The sequence below is a fragment of the Salvelinus namaycush genome, chromosome 3 (genome assembly GCF_016432855.1).
Source record: "Salvelinus namaycush isolate Seneca chromosome 3, SaNama_1.0, whole genome shotgun sequence".
NCBI lineage: Eukaryota > Metazoa > Chordata > Actinopteri > Salmoniformes > Salmonidae > Salvelinus > Salvelinus namaycush.
The window spans coordinates 21,913,555-21,930,587 of NC_052309.1; the positions used below are offsets into that span (position 1 = coordinate 21,913,555).

The 17,033-nt window shown below is 42.3% G+C and overlaps 2 protein-coding genes across 15 annotated transcripts in view; both read left to right on the forward strand.

Annotated features, from left to right (window-relative positions):
* The first annotated feature begins 3,307 nt into the window (after positions 1 to 3,307).
* LOC120043629 (A-kinase anchor protein 1, mitochondrial-like) lies at positions 3,308 to 7,600 on the forward strand. The gene is made up of 4 exons (XM_038988186.1): positions 3,308 to 3,446; positions 6,997 to 7,064; positions 7,190 to 7,260; positions 7,538 to 7,600. Exons 1-4 carry the CDS (start codon positions 3,322 to 3,324, stop codon positions 7,598 to 7,600), a joined length of 327 nt encoding a protein of 108 aa, XP_038844114.1. The 5' UTR covers positions 3,308 to 3,321.
* Positions 7,601 to 13,989: 6,389 nt separating this feature from the next.
* The window catches only part of LOC120045073 (RNA-binding protein Musashi homolog 2), a 406,518-nt gene continuing 403,474 nt past the window's right edge, over positions 13,990 to 17,033 (forward strand). For all 14 annotated transcript variants that reach the window (XM_038989926.1, XM_038989927.1, XM_038989924.1 and 11 more), the window contains exons 1-4: positions 13,990 to 14,163; positions 14,508 to 14,548; positions 14,814 to 14,895; positions 15,397 to 15,481. In XM_038989926.1, coding sequence (XP_038845854.1) covers positions 14,102 to 14,163; positions 14,508 to 14,548; positions 14,814 to 14,895; positions 15,397 to 15,481 — 270 coding nt within the window. In that variant the 5' untranslated portion in view covers positions 13,990 to 14,101. The remainder of the gene's footprint in view (positions 14,164 to 14,507; positions 14,549 to 14,813; positions 14,896 to 15,396; positions 15,482 to 17,033) is intronic.

Genomic DNA, 17,033 nt, shown 5'->3' on the forward strand with positions numbered 1-17,033 from the left:
CCTGCAGAGGAGGAGGAGGAGGTTGTTGTACTGGAGCCTGCAGAGGAGGAGGAGGAGGTTGTTGTACTGGAGCCTGCAGAGGAGGAGGAGGAGGTTGTTGTACTGGAGCCTGCAGAGGAGGAGGAGGAGGTTGTTGTACTGGAGCCTGCAGAGGAGGAGGAGGAGGTTGTTGTACTGGAGCCTGCAGAGGAGGAGGAGGTTGTTGTACTGGAGCCTGCAGAGGAGGAGGAGGTTGTTGTACTGGAGCCTGCAGAGGAGGAGGAGGTTATACTGGAGCCTGCAGAGGAGGAGGAGGTTATACTGGAGCTTGCAGAGGAGGAGGAGGTTATACTGGAGCTTGCAGAGGAGGAGGAGGTTATACTGGAGCCTGCAGAGGAGGAGGAGGTTATACTGGAGCTTGCAGAGGAGGAGGAGGTTATACTGGAGCTTGCAGAGGAGGAGGAGGTTATACTGGAGCCTGCAGAGGAGGAGGAGGAGGTTATACTGGAGCCTGCAGAGGAGGAGGAGGAGGTTATACTGGAGCCTGCAGAGGAGGAGGAGGAGGTTAGACTGGAGCCCGCAGAGGAGGAGGAGGTTAGACTGGAGCCCGCAGAGGAGGAGGAGGTTAGACTGGAGCCCGCAGAGGAGGAGGAGGTTAGACTGGAGCCCGCAGAGGAGGAGGAGGTTAGACTGGAGCCCGCAGAGGAGGAGGAGGTTAGACTGGAGCCCGCAGAGGAGGAGGAGGTTAGACTGGAGCCCGCAGAGGAGGAGGAGGTTAGACTGGCGCCAGAGGGAGACATCCTGTCTGCTGTGGAAGAACCAACCTGTGAGTCAAGTCTACAGGCTGACACGTGTCTGGCTTCCCCCAGCCACCTTATAACCAGTCAGGTGTCTGCCTCAAAGCAGCCATTGGGAATTCTGAGGACACCTCAGAAGAAAGACCAGTCTGAGGAATATAAACTCAGCAGGAGCAACACCGCAGAAATTAACCAGCTGGCGTCAGGTCTCATCACTGATGTGGTCTCCGCAGCAGTGAGTCAGTTCCTGAAGGAAAAGACCCAGCTAGGACATAGTGTTAGTCCTCTCCGTAGCGGGGACCCCTGCAAAGCCCCAGACCACATCTCAATGGATAACAGTGAACCTGAGCATGAGATGCCACCTCTATTCCAAGAGGATCTGTGTTCAACAACCGGCAGAGAGAACATCAGTTCATCTACTATAGTTCAGGAGGACGTGAAACACGACCACTGCAGTAGAGCTGAGATTGAGACTGAGAAGCTGGAGCTAGCAGAAGAAGATTCTGCAGTAGGTGATTCTGGATCCAGCTCTGCTCAGACCGAAAAGGTCTCCAGTGGCAAGGACTTGAGCACCAGTATGAGCCCGCAACCACCCAGAGGACCCGCTGAAGGACTGGGGGCCACCAGCATGTTCCTCACTAACGGTTGGTGGATGGCAAATGTTCCAGGTGAGCTGCCTGATTAGCAGACTTTCAACTTCTCACAACATATCAACATCCTTTCTGTCCAAGCTGACCTGTCGCTTTATCTCTTAGTGTTGCAGTGTAGCTGTATCGGTCACACCGATGGCCTGTGCTCTGTTTACAGGTGCCACATGAGTTCAGGGCATATTTTTCTGCACTGAAGAAATATATTTATTTTCCTTTTATGCACAGTATTCAAGTAGGAAAACTCTTGCCATGACAGAATGTGTTCTCTTCTCTGTTACTGTTGTGATGTATGTGGGTCTTTTATACCGTCTGTGTTTGCGTGGTTGTATTGTGTACACAGCAAAAGTGACTGTTTTTAGTGACTGATCCTTGCTGCCCCCAGGCTCTGGTGTGAACAGCATGGACTGTGTAGACGGTTACTGTGAACATGAAGCCAGGGACAACAAGCATAGCAGTCCCAGTCCACCAAGTCAGCTACCGAACACCGATCAGGCAATTGAAAAATACAACCAAAGTCACAACAGCAGCCAGTCACTGACTGTTTGGGAGATAGAGGTGCCAAAGGTAAGTTTACCTCCCTGTCTAACCATCATTCCTCCACCACCTTACTGGTAATGTATTTTCTTTGGCTACTGATTTCCAGTTTAGGTTCTCTAATGCAGGTGACATGAGTGCTTGTAGATATAGCTGTTACAGTAGTGTGCTGCAGTCATTCGTCTCAATTTAAGTGAGCCTGAGACCTGGTGCTCTGGTGACAGTGACCTGGGTACAGCTGTCTGATTCATAGGGCTATGGCATGGTGGGTTGGGCTGTAGTAAAGGGGCAGTGTGTGACGGGAGTCCTGCTGCGCTGCCTGTTGTCTTAATCACCTCAGGTTCTCAATCAAGAGGACACTCCACAGAGCCAGGCAGCATGTACGCACACATATCTCTTTCCAATTACTCTTAGAAGTGCTTGGTGTTATCAGGGCAAGAGTGACCTGGAAAGCATGTGTGCACGCTCAGAGAAAGACGCACATCTTCTAGTATAATATAGTAACTTATGCATGATACTATGTATTCTCCGGTTTCACTGTCGAACAGCATTTTGTTGGTAGATTGATTGGGAAGAAGGGGCGACATGTGAACTACCTGAAGGAGACGTCTGGAGCTAAGGTCTTCATCACCGCCCTACCTTACACCCAGGAGTTCCAGATCTGCCACATAGAGGGTGAGTGACCCAGGAGCTGCCTCTCCACAACAGGACACAACTTGTAGTTGGGATTTGGGAACCTAGGCAGTGGGAGCTTTAGTGTCACTAGTGGCTCGCTCAGTTTGTCCCTCTGTTTCCTTCAGGGTCAGAGGAACAGGTGGATTGTGCTCTGGAGCTGATCAGGAAAAAGTTCAACGATCTAGATGTGACCAACTGTTATGTCCAACCTCCAGTGGCCAGCCTGCCCTCTCTCTCCATCACATCCTGGGTAAGTAGTTTCTTCTGCTTGGCTGAAGTAGTGTGGGATTGTAGGTGGTGCTTTGACTGAAAGACTATTTCTTTCCCTCAGCTGCTGCTTCCCCATAGGGTGACAGTTGAGGTAACGGTGATCCAGATAGCATCTGGGAACTGTGTGTTCCTCCAGCAGCACAAACACCCCACCTTCCATGCTCTCTGCAGTCTAGACCAAAATATGAGCCTGTGCTACTCTCACCCAGGGTGCCCTCCCCTGCCAGCCCCAGTGGAAGGTATGCATGCACAGCCAGGCCCTTGGGACTCCTTACCCTCAAGGATGTCTGATTTAAAGTATTTTTCCATGGTGTTGTGGAAGTTTTTTCAAATGTGCTACTTAAAAAAATAAAAAGAATAATAATAATCTTCGCATATCTCACACACACATAGTTGGAGTGATCTGTGCTGCCCAGATGCCTGAAGGAGCCTGGTGGAGAGCGCAGGTGATGGGTTACCATGAAGAAACCATGGTGGAACTCCGCTATGTGGACTATGGAGGCTATGACATAGTGAAGATGGACACACTCCGCCAGATCAGGTGACAAACTCACTGTGGGGATTCAGAATATAACTGGAATGGGGTTGACATTGGAATTCACCAGCTGGTAATTACTGATTTTCTTTTTTTATTGATAAAAAAATGTATACAGTACCAGTCAAAAGTTTGGACAGCTACTCATTCAAGGGTTCTTTATTTTTACTATTTTCTACATTGTAGAATAATAGTGAAAACATAAACTATGAAATAACGCATATGGAGTCGTGTAGTAACCAAAAAAGTGTTATACAAATCTAAATATATTTGAGATTCTTCAAAGTAGCCACCCTTTGCCTTGACAACTTTGCACACTCTTGGCATTCACTCAACCAGCTTCATGAGGAATGCTTTTCCAACAGTCTCGAAGGAGTTCCCACGTATGCTGAGCACTTGTTGGCTGCTTTTCTTTCACTCTGCTGTCCAACTCATCCCAAACCATCTCAATTGTGGAGGCCAGGTCATCTGATGCAGCACTCCATCATTCTACTTCTTGGTCAAATAGCCCTTACACAGCCTGGAGAAGTGTTTTGGGTCATTGTCCTGTGGAAAAACAAATGATAGTCCCACTAAGTGCAAACTAGATGGGATGGTGTATCACTGCAGAATACTGTGGTAGCCATGCTGGTAAAGTGTGCCTTGAATTCTAAATAAATCACTGACAGTGTCACCAGCAAACCATCACACCAGCTCCATGCTTCCCGGTTGGAACCACACATGCTGAAATCATCCGTTAACCTACACTGCGTCTCACAAAGACAAGGCGGTTGAAACCAAAAAATCTTACATTTGGACTCATCAGACCAAAGGACAGATTTCCATGGGTCAAATGTCCATTGCTTGTGTTTCTTGGCCTAAGCAAGTCTCTTCTTCTTATTGGTGTCCTTTAGTAGTTGTTTCTTTGCAGCAATTCGACCATGAAGGCCTGATTGACGCAGACGCTGAACAGTTGATGTTGAGATGTGTCTGTTACTTGAACTCTGTGACATTTATTTGGGCTGCAATCTGAGGTGCAGTTAACTCTAATGAACGTATCCTCTGCAGCAGAGGTAACTCTGGGTCTTCCTTTCCTGTGGCGGTCCTCATGAGAGCCAGTTTCATCATAGCGCTTGATGGTTTTTGAGACTGCACTTGAAGATACTTTCAAAGTTCTTGAAATGTTCTGGATTGACTGACCTTCATGTCTTAAAGTAATGATGGACTGTCGTTTCTCTTTGCTTATTTGAGCTGTTCTGTCCATGATATGGACTTGGGTCTTTTACCAAATAGGGCTGTCTTCTGTATACCACCCCCACCTTGTCATAAAACAACTGATATTTTGATTTAACACTTTTTGCTTACTACATGGTTCCATATGTGTTATTTCATAGTTTTGACGTCTTCACTCTTATTCTACAATGTAGAAAATAGTCAAAACAAAGAAAAACCCTTGAATGAGTAGGTGTGGCCTAACTTTTGGCTGGTACTGTATGTATGTACACTTGAAGTCGGAAGTTTACATACACTTAGGTTGGAGTCATTAACTTGTTTTTTTAACCACTCCCCAAATTTCTTGTTAACAAACTATAGTTTTGGCAAGTCGGTTAGGACATCTACTTTGTGCATGACACGTAATTGTTCCAACAATTGTTTAGACAGCTTATTTCACTTGTAATTCACTGTATCACAATTCCAGTGGGTCATAAGTTTACATACACTAAGTTGACTGTGCCTTTATACAGCTTGGAAAATTCCAGAAAATGATGTCATGGCTTTAGAAGCTTCTGATAGGCTAATTGACATAATTTGAGTCAATTGGAGGTGTACCTGTGGATGTATTTCAAGGCCTACCTTCAAACGCAGTGCCTCTTTGCTTGACATCATGGGAAAATCAAAAGAAATCAGCCAAGACCTCAGAAAAGAATGTGTAGACCTCCACAAGTCTGGTTCATCCTTGGGAGCAATTTCCAAACGCCTGAAGGTACCATGTTAATCTGTACAAACAATAGTGCGCAAGTATTTAAACCATGGGACCACGCAGCCGTCATACCGCTCAGGAAGGAGATGCATTCTGTCTACTAAAGATGAACGTACTTTGGTGTGAAAAGTGCAAATCAATCCCAGAACAACAGCAAAGAGCCTTGTGAAGATGCTGGAGGAAACCGGTACAAAAGTATCTATATCCACAGTAAAAACGAGTCCTATATCGACATAACCTGAAAAGCCACTCAGCAAGGAAGAAGCCACTGCTCCAAAACCACCATAAAAAAGCCAGACTACGGTTTGCAACTGCACATGGGGACAAAGATTGTACTTTTTGGAGAAATGTCCTCTGGTCTGATAACCAAAATAGAACTGTTTGGCCATAATGACCATCGTTATGTTTGGAGGAAAAAGGGGGACGCTTGCAAGCTGAAGAACACCATGCCAACCGTGAAGCACGGGGGTGGCAGCATCATGTTGTGGGGGTGCTTTGCTGCAGGAGGGACTGGTGCACTTTACAAAATAGATGGCATCATGAGGTAGGAAAATGATGTGGATATATTAAAGCAACATCTCGAGACATCAGTCAGGAAGTTAATGCTTGTTCGCAAATGGGTCTTCCAAATGGACAATGCCAAATGTAAAATGGCTTAAGGACAACAAAGTGAAGGTATTGGAGTGGCCATCACAAAGCCCTGACCTCAATCCCATAGAAAATTTGTGGGCAGATCTGAGAAAGCGTGTGCGAGCAAGGAGGACTACAAACCTGACTCAGTTACACCAGCTCTGTCAGGAGGAATGGGCCAATTCACTCACCCAACTTATTGTGGGAAGCTTGTGGAAGGCTACCTGATACGTTTGCCCGAAGTTAAACAATTTAAAGGCAACGCTACCAAATACTAATTGAGTGTATGTAAACTTCTGACCCACTGGGAATGTGATGAATGAAATAAAAGCTGAAATTAATCATTCTCTCTACTATTATTCTGACATTTCACATTCTTAAAATAGTGGTGATCCTAAGACAGGGAATGTTTACTAGGATTAAATATCAGGAAATGTGAAACTGAGTTTAAATGTATTTGGCAAAGGTGTATGTAAACTCCCGACCTCAACTGTGTGTGTGCATGTTACACACAGAAATTTCCACCAAGGAGGAATTAGATGTAATTTTGCTTCCCTTCTCATCAAATGCCTGGTTGTGTAGTTGGCTTAAAAACAGTGCAAATAAATTTAGAGTACCAAGGATGTGGCCAAATAAAATGACATACAGAAGATATTTTTAAGCCAGATGGACAGAGATGTGCAAGGAGTCACCCCACCAAGTGAACGTTATCATTCCTCCTAGCATAATTATTGCAATCGCTTCCATGTGGCGTCAATGAATCAGAAGTGGATTCTCAAAAAAAAAAATATATATACATTAACTACACTTGACCAGTTAGATTGGTTTCTATTTAATGTGGCTGGTAAATCTCACATTTTGTCCCGCAAAATGAAATCTGGTCAGACATTTGCCTGGCACATTTTATTCCTAGTGGCAACACTGCGATTAATGGTGGGATTGATGTTGACGATGCTCCTCCCACAGATCTGACTTCGTTGCGTTGCCGTTCCAAGGGTCTGAGGTGATCCTGGAAAATATTGCACCCATTCCAGGTATGTTTCAGCTGTATTTCTTTCTATACTTTAGGACAACATAATATCAAAATGATAAATTCTGCATTTTAAACATGAATTAAAGTTCATGCTCATATCTGTGTTATCTCTTCCTTTTCTACTAGGAGAAGATTTTTCAGCTGCAGCCAAATCTACCCTGGAGGAGATGACACGAGGATTGGCACTACTTGCACAGGTAGAGAGAAGTGCATGGATATGTCTCCTGCTGATGTACAGTCTGCAGAATGACATGAGGCAGGCCCTGTTCTTACCCTGTATATCTGCATACTCCTCAGGTCACAAACTGTCACACCAGTGGCATTCCTTTGGTACAGATATGGAGAACAGAAGGAGAAGAGGTAGGCAATATTTTGGAACATGTTTAAAGTACTGAAGCTTTTCCCCTAATGCTTTTATAAAAAAAAAAGTATTAATAGGTTCATGTTGCTAATGTTTTTCTCTTGCTGTTCCAGTTGGTGTCTGTGAACCGTGCTATGGTGGAAAATGGACTGTGCAGCTGGGTAGACAGCCCCTGACCGTGAAGCGCAGTCCTGGCTGTTCAGATAGTTTTAATAGCTCCTTCCTCCCTTGTGAGGTAAGCACAGGTCTATAAGTGATTGGATAGGTGTAAGTTTACCACCCTATTACTTTCACCAATCCAGGTCTGTGATTACCTCACATTAGCTAGGAAGGAACAAGGGATTTCTGAAGTATTCAAACGGGGCCCTTGCCGTGTCTTTCACCTTATTACCCCCTCAGTCCCACCTCTGGACTGCTGCCTTGATGGCACAACAATGTTGTCCTGCGGCACAACGTCTTCCTGCTCAACTCAACCATTATACCTGTTTCTTTACAACCATGTACACACAATCCAAGTTTTTTTAATTTTGTGACGTTTTATTTACTCCCAACCGGTCCTATAAATGTTTGTATTGGACACATAATGTAATCATAATTAACAATCTCACTTACCCCCCCCCCCCCCCCCCCCACCACACACACACACACACACTGAATACTATTTTGTTTTTAATGTATACATTCCTATTAAGAAACTAAATAAAGATCAACTGTCCTTACGGAGGTCTCCTCTTTGGTCGTAACCACAGACTTGTGTTGTAAGATGTACAGTATAGCTACCGTCTGAAAATGTATTGGCTTCAATCAGGAAGTATTAAATTAAGGAATATTGTGTACATTTTGTTGGATGATACACACATTTAGGATCCTTTTGTGTATTGACCTAAAGGTCCAATCTCTAAATATATGGTTCTGCAGAACATTTGTGCTTGGTCAGCCAATGCCTGATCCTCTCACTGAGTGTTTGTATCTTCTTTTGAAGGGAGAGCTTGAGTATTTTATTTTCTCTGATTTGTTATAAGTAGTTTTTGATGTAGAAGATATTTTACAAAAAAGGGGAATGGTGGAATGAGGAACAAGATTACGTAGTGAATCCAGTAGATGGCACCGAATGCTTAGTTTTTGCAATTCCTCTTAGTCAAGCACTAGGCAGGGAGTGTTAGGAATACAGAGAGAACCTGCTCTCTTGATAAGCACTCACATGTTTCAATCAATTCACAGATTCATCTGTAATGAATTAGCTTGTATGCATTTTGGTTTGACTGCTAAATGTTATATAAACTCTCCGTAATTAAAGTTCTAATCAAACATTGTTTACTTGAGGAAACTTGGTCTGTTTACACAGGGAGATCAATTCTGATATTGTTTTTCACTAATTGGTCTTTTGACCAATCAGATCAGCTTTTGAAAAAGGTCTGATGTGAAAAGGGATGATGTGATTGGTCAAAAGGCCAATTAGTGGAATAAAATATCTGAATAGGCCTGCTTGTAAACAGCCTTGGTAGGCCTATCATTCCAGGCAGCTGAAGACTTTGGGTAGTTCATCTGCCCAGGTGTTGCTGACGACTGCAAAATCTTACAATCCCTGGATAAGTATTTCAACTAACCACATGTTTTACCAGGCCTGGGCAATTCCAGTCCTCGGGGAGCCTGATTGGTGTCACTTTCCCCCCATCCCTAGTAAATACCTGATTTTAACTAATTGCATTTTTAACTGATTGTTGGAGTCAGGTGTGTTAGCTGGGGCAAAAGTGTGACACCAGTCATGCCCCCGAGGACTGGAGTTGCCCAGGCCTGTTATACTGTAGCATGTCAGTCGATGGTTGACGCGTGCACGTCTGAGCAGGGGAACGCGACTATAATGTTATTTTCTAGCAAACTACTCATTCAGCTGAAATTAGAATGAAACACTTGTAGGACCAAATTAGAACCATTCTGATTGAATACTGTATACAGGAAATGATGTCTGTGAGGAAGGAAAACATAAAATATTTGTTTTATCCACTTGTGCCTAGATTCATCCCCATCTTTGAATTTAACACAGTAAAATATTTGTTGTTTAAGATGCAGTATATCAGATGTGTTAGCTGCTTCTTTGCCTTTTCATCCTCGTGTTATATCCCAATTCTGCAACTCCTAGTCTTTCATTACCTTCTAACCAGGTTTTTTTGTGTGATGTTCATTACTTTTTGTTTATATTTAAAGGGTTGTTTCACCCCAAATCCATTGTCATTTGAGTTGCAGCTGTATATAAATGTGAGAAGTCTATTATATACAAGTGGTAATTTATCATGAACTGCCAGATTTGTGAATTGGATTTTCTTCCCTTTTGTTCTATTCACTATAATTGACAGTGTCAGTGGTATAGACTGAAGAGAAGGGATGGTTGTTTCTTTCAGCATGCCGTCTGTGGGCATTTCAGTGCAGAGGTCAAGAGTTGTTTCAGCAAAGGCCTCTGATAATGCAGCAGCATGCACTCCTTGGTGTCTTTGATGAGACTAATTAAAGGAGTGTGGCATGGGGAAAAAAATAAAGAAGCTAATCGGAGGGCAGGACTTTGAGGAGCCTCATCCAAGACCCCCATTGATTAATGAAGTCACTGTCATTCTCCATTATCTTCGCTGCTCATAACACACTCACCCACCAGCAGTGGAGAGCGATTGAAGGATTCGCAAATGTCGCCTCACGTTGATTCTCAACTCAAGTCAGCGCTGCACTCCGTGATGTTTTGATTTGAATGTGATTCAATTTATATTTTATATTACAATTCATTTCTTATTACATTTCTTAAACGATTAAAGGGATATTTTGGCAATGAGGCCCTTTATCTACTTCCCCAGAGTTAGATGAACTTGTGGATACCATTTTTGTCTCTGTGTCCAGTATGAAGGAAGTTAGAGGTAGTTTTGCGCCAGTGCCAGCTAGTGTTAGTGCTATGACTGGAAGTCTATGGATATCTGCTAGCGCTAGTTAGCAATTGCGTTAGTTAGCATCTTTCGAACTGCACACAGAGACATAAAAATGGTATCCACGAGTTCATCTGCCTTGATAAGAAAAGTACATTTGTGATGGTTGAAACGGAATACCGAGGTTGCCTTTTCATGGAAGAAACTATCCATGTATTTAGGGTTATCAATGACTTACAACATTATTGAATAGTATTTTCCAATGAACAATACTATTTTAATAGAGCGTTCTATTGTAGGCTTACATTACACTATCCTGCAAATAATTGTGCTGAATATTTCTGTGTAGTTGTGTGTGGGTGGCTATCCAACACGGGTGCAATTTTTTGCAATCAATCATGGAACCTAATGTGGGACACAGGTTTGCTGGGAATGAATAGGTGTATGGGGAGCTGCTGATGCTATATGTTTGGGTTTTCCTACTTGGTAAAGCTAAAAATAAATCCTCCAATCACAGGTATTGCTTTTTGACAAAGTTTAGAATGCGTTGGTAAAAATAACTTTTGGTCTTAGGTACTTTTATGTCACCCTGTATTTGGCATGACAGAATTTGCGTTCTTAAAAATGACAGCAAAAGAGCAATGGATTTATTCAGAATGAAAGCAATCACTACAAAATCTTCCCAACCAGTATTATGACCCACTATTTATGCTATAAAATGACCTTTAATCTGAGATTGATGAATCACTGCTTTAATAAATACCAACATTAAGAATTGACATGCATGGCATCAAAAACATTGTGGCTGTTGCTGGGGAATACAGCAGGCCAGTGCCATGATTTTAACTAAATGTCATTACAATATGGCTTGAATATGTGAAGTCATTATAAAGGAGTAGACCTCAGCAGAGCCCCCTAACAGAACAGCAGAGCATCACACTGGCACTGCCTCTGACTGTCACTGAGATCTGCGCATCGATCTCGTCTGGCACTCATGGTTTGAGCTCTCGGTAGTACGACGAGGGACCGTGTGACAGCTGCAGCAGACAAGGAGGTCCCCAGCTGTCCTTTCACGCTCTTCTTCCCCTCTGCTCTCATCTCACACTATCATTTCTTCCTCCTCCTTCCATTTAAATCCCTAATGGCTCCCTGCGATCAGCATCCACAGGCCTGGTTATCCCTCTGCCATCCTTGAGTTACTGTGACATTTCTGTGTGTTGAATGCCATCTCTACAGAGCTGTGCGAGAACTGCTGATGTTGAATGCTTGTCAATGCTACAGTATGTTCAATATATGAACGCTCTCAGGACACAATGTTTCCTAGTCTCTAGGCTCAGCTATCTGGGTAGAGGGGTTGACTTTATTGAGCTAGTGTTCAATTTCTCAGCTTTAACCACATTTCCTCAATGAAAAACACATCAATAACCTCTGGGGAGGTTTTTGTGTGTATGTTTAGTTGTGCAACTGGAACATATGTTTCCTATTTCAATGGGGAACCGTGTCGTAAATGTTTTGAAGTGCAAAGGCCTCACATTGATATGTTCAAGGCATGTAACAGATGTAGGATATAAAAAATTAAACCGTCCCTTAAATACTTTATCCGTTCATTAATCAAACAAAGAGGCCATTGTAATTGCAGGCAAATTCACATAGTTGTCCCTACTGTAGAATGCACAGGAGGCTGCTGAGGGGAGGACGGCTCATAATAATGTCCGGAGCGAATGGAATGGCATCAAACACATGGAAACCAAGTGTTTGATGCATTTGATACCATTCCACGTATTCCGCTCCAGCCATTACCACGAGCCCGTCCTCCCCGATTAAGGTGCCCCCAACCTCCTGTGGTAGAATTATATAATACAGTTTCCTCACTGTTGTCAAGGGAGTTTCCATGCATTTTACATATTGTCTCGATAACCTTGATCACTAAAATACTATATTTTCCCTTTACTCTTCAGCATTGAACCAACCTTTGAAGGCGTGTATAGTTAATTACTAGGTAGGGATTTATTACATGAATATGCAGAGAGGAAGGGTATATCATTGTTGACTGCCGAAAGGGATCTCGGCTGCATCGGTCATGTTGTTTGAAGGCTGAATTGCATCTCCGACAGGCTCACTTAACACTAGTGGCTCCTCAGATTAAAGGGAATGCACCACCACTCCATAAACCTTGGCTTGAAGTGTTTTCATTTCAATGAATACAACAGCTGTCAGGATTACTGTGATAGATCCACATTGTGATGTTTACTTGCCTTGTGTGAAGTACTTTGTTGTATTTAGTTGTTTAGAGCTCAGCGAAACTGTGTGTGTGTGAGAGTGAGTGAGCGAGTGAGACACACGAAAGAGAGAATACGATACCGGAGTAAACATGAACATTTCAGTGTAATGTTGATTATTTCAAGTTGCTTTTTCCTATTTTCGAGTGGAGATTCATCCAAAAAGATGTGAAAATAAATTCCACCTACCAATGTTGAACCTGTCAAGGAATAAGAGCAGGTTCAACATTGGTTAGAATAACTTCATAAGGTATACAATAATGTTTATTGTACAGAAAGGTTGACCTGTGTGGCTTGTGACCAACATTTAAACTAGCTCTCATAGATAAACCAGTTCAGTCAGTAATGACATCATTCTGCACCCAGTTCTAAGTGCCTTACAAGGGTTCTTCTCAAGTAAAAAGGAGACCAATTTGAGTGTGCGCACGCGTGCACGTCCGTGTGTCTTCCTCCCTCTGTCTCTGGCCGCAGTAAGGAAATAAACAGCAATCACTGTACCATGACTTGAAATCCACTGAGCATTCGGCTTTAATTGAGCTCTCACTTATGTTCAGATTTAATGGAAAACTAGGCCCGCTTCCCCCAGTTACTGAGTAATGAACATGCATATTCAGACGCTACAATTAAATCCACCTCTTTTTTCTCTCCTTTTTCATCTTCAGGTGGACTACGTTTATTGTACTATAGCATTTCAAAATGCAATATGGAATACAATGCTAAAATGTTCTTCTAAAATAGTATCTTATTAAAAGAGATGAAATGTGAGCGAACATGTTTCTTCAATCCATTTGAACACACAAAATATGCCCCATGCAAGTGTCCACATATAGTGCAGGCTAATACTGTAGGCCTACTTTAACCGGTCTCTGCCTGAGTTAAATATGAACATTCTACTGTACATGTTCATACAAACATAGAGAAAATATTAATGCATTTCTTTAGGATAAATAATGAAAATATTGCTGATATAAAGGCACAAACAATGTATTCACAATATATCAATATGACAGTTTACACTCTGTAATAACCAATAGGCCTATGTCACATGCAAATATAACCTATTTTTGGTCTTTGACCAACTTGGCCCATCATTAATCGTTTCTCTAATTGCATGTGCGCTCTGGAAGGAAATTACTCATTAAATAAAATGTTGCCATTAGGGCATGTAACATTTTTTTTGTATTGACATTGTTACTAATCACGGTGGTTACATTGTCATAGGAGCGTTATGACCAATAGGGGGTGTTTTTTTGTTTGTTTCATAGGCGGGTTTTCTGTTTTAACGTCAATTGGATTGGTTAGTTGACGAGCCCTCGCCCCGCCCAGTGAGGGCTAGGGAGAGCATGCCGAGGGAGGGAGCTAAACTGAGTTGATCCCACGTGTGACGATTCCGTTCCCGGCTCAGTAATATTCTCCTAGTCGGGCTGTGCATAGCTTTTGCAGTGTCTGTGTGTGTTTGTTACTGTAGTTACTGCCTATAGTTTGGTTAGCTATGGAAGGAGACGGGAGTCAAGTCACATCTGGAAGCCCAAATGATTCACAACATGACCCAGGGTAAGATGATAACAATTTCGACTTTCCTTTGTTTATTGTATTTTTCATCTGAGAATGTCTGAGAGAGGATTTAGCAAGAGTGCAGTGTTGGATTCAACTCGCAATGCGCACATACATCACCATTGGTCTTTCCTTCCGGATGCAGTTAGTAGCGATGAAGCTTCTGCTTTGCTTTGGAAGATTACAGTAGCAAGTGTGGCCTTCCCCTTTTAATAAAATACAATATTGCTATCCAGCGATTTTTGTTTTCTCTCTACTCGTTAAGATCGCTTTTAGAAGTAGTTAGTCGTCAAAATGGCCGATCTGACATCTGTACTCACTTCTGCTATGTTTTCTTCTTACAGTAAAATGTTTATTGGTGGCCTCAGCTGGCAAACCTCACCAGGTGAGACAATTATTCCCTTACATTTCCCATGTTTCTTGTTTTGTTACAATAATTGATTGTGCATGCTGTGGTCGCGTTCTCTGTGTGTGCAGTAGGCTACTGTATGGGATATCTGGAGTCCCTCTGTTTGCGCGCAAGGTTATTTTAGATTTCCAATCATCTGAAGTCCTCTATTCGACCCCTATGTGTTTTTGAAATACACTGACAACAGTATGACGACCATTTGTTATTGATTAATTATCCGACATATTTTCTCTGTTCACAGACAGCCTTAGAGACTATTTTAGCAAATTCGGAGAAATAAGAGAATGTATGGTGATGAGAGACCCCACGACAAAACGTTCCAGGTAAAAGGTTTTTACTTTTGCTTTCCAGTTGGTGAAATGCTATCCTACACTTGTGTAGTTTATATGCCACATATTAACCCGGGCTGTTTGTCCCGCGTTGTGTTTGACACAGATAGATTAGCTCAAAAGATAGCTGCGGGTGAATGCAATTTGACATTGACTTTGGGACTGAATTGCAATGTTGGTGTAGTGTTTCCCCCCTCTCCTTTAAATCAATATAATATCAAATAACTTACATATCAGTGCCCGCAATTACTATAGTAATCTACAATTTAGGTAGATATTATCTCTATCATTTTAATTAACAGTAGTTAATTGGGACAGTGTAAATAAATGTGTGTCCAGTAAAAACATTTTGCATGTTCATGATATTCTTGATAGGCTACCATATGTTAATACTCTGAGAGAAACAGTTGAGCTTATATTTCTATCTTCTCACGTAGTCTACATAAATAATGTGTGACCTAATTTGTTGTTTCTCTGTATTTCTTTGTTTTGCAGAGGATTTGGATTCGTTACGTTTGCAGATGCTGCCAGTGTAGACAAAGTCTTAGCTCAACCACACCACGAATTAGACTCAAAGACGGTATGTCTGTGTTTTGATGTCATTTGCAATGATATTTTACTGTCTGTGTTGCACGTTTTAAAATATTAATCATTGCCTTTATTAATTTCACTGTCATGCTTGAGATATGATACTGTAATTATACCGTAATATAAATTCCACATAGCAAAATAATACCACATTGAAACCAACAACAACTGCAGTACATCCATGTGTGGCGGGTGGCATCTCAGAATGCTCACATGCCATTTACCAGTCACTGGGTAGGCCCTCTTGGTAAAGAGCTATTGGTAAAATGATTTTTTTGATCAAAGCTGTAGATGTGGAATTAGCCCATGATATCACCGTGACCCCCTTCATGTAAACTATTGCGGTAAAACACCACTCAGGGGTGAATCACATATCTGCTCAATTTCCCTTCTCCTCCTCTGAATGAAGGTGACACGCCCCCTTTCCCATCTCCCAGTACCACTCCACATGTGCACATATCCCATGTCACTCAGATGGGCTTTCTTTCACAGGCCTCTTCCATGCATATAACCTGTCAGATCGTACACATCACTCTGTTTGATGCATATCGCGTCAATGGAAGTGGGAAGTTACAAATGTGATTCTATTAAATACATATTGATGCCCAAAAGGTCCATTAATCCTGTAAAATATTTGGTATTTCATTACATCAAATGATATATACTTATGTATAAGTCTATTTGTAATATTACAAGTGTTGCTTCCAAGTTAAAGTCACAGTACATTGTCAAGTTTGTTAAACCCTATTTTCTGTCTTATAATGTCAACAAACCTGATGCTTCTCCTATCAGCTTACTTTATGTATTCTTCTATTAACAGGCACACACATACACACATACACACACACATACACACACACACACATCCCCATTTATTCTGTTTTATCAAAAGCCTTGAACTATTGTGTCAATGTGGCAGTAGATAAGTAATTCATGGATGTCAGTAATTTTTGAAGTGCTGTCCGTGCAGTGGTGGATTAGACAGAGTTCAGCTGAGACCATAATTGTCTGCGATTTCTGCTCGGTGGGTGGTGATATCCAGTCATGCTCACACAGCTCTGGAGATGGAATAGTGCATACCGAAAAATAGATGCTTTGTTTGCAGCCTTCTGTGAAAGCCAAGTTCAGATGGGAGAGTATGTCTTTAAGATATATTTGGAAAGACAAACATATTGTACTTCAGCAGGCAGTGCACAATTACAGTGGAGCCGGGCTGAAAGCGGTGCTGGAACTTGTTGCACGGCTGTCCTCAGCTGATTGGCAAGTCACTGGAGGGTGCTTGTAAAAGCTTTCCGTTTTTATCTTGATACTTGAAAGCGAAAGAGGAGCGGGTTCATGTTTTGAATGTTATTAAAGGAAACCAGCATCTGTAAGCTGTAGTAGACAATCTTGCGTTGTGCAATGCATATAGCAGGGAGAAAGCCCCAGAGTGCTCTATTTAATATGTGATTATTACACACTCTATTACACACTCTATGACAGATGTTTCCTATTTAGAGCTCTGCGACATATAATAATATATGGCATACATATATGAATTAAAT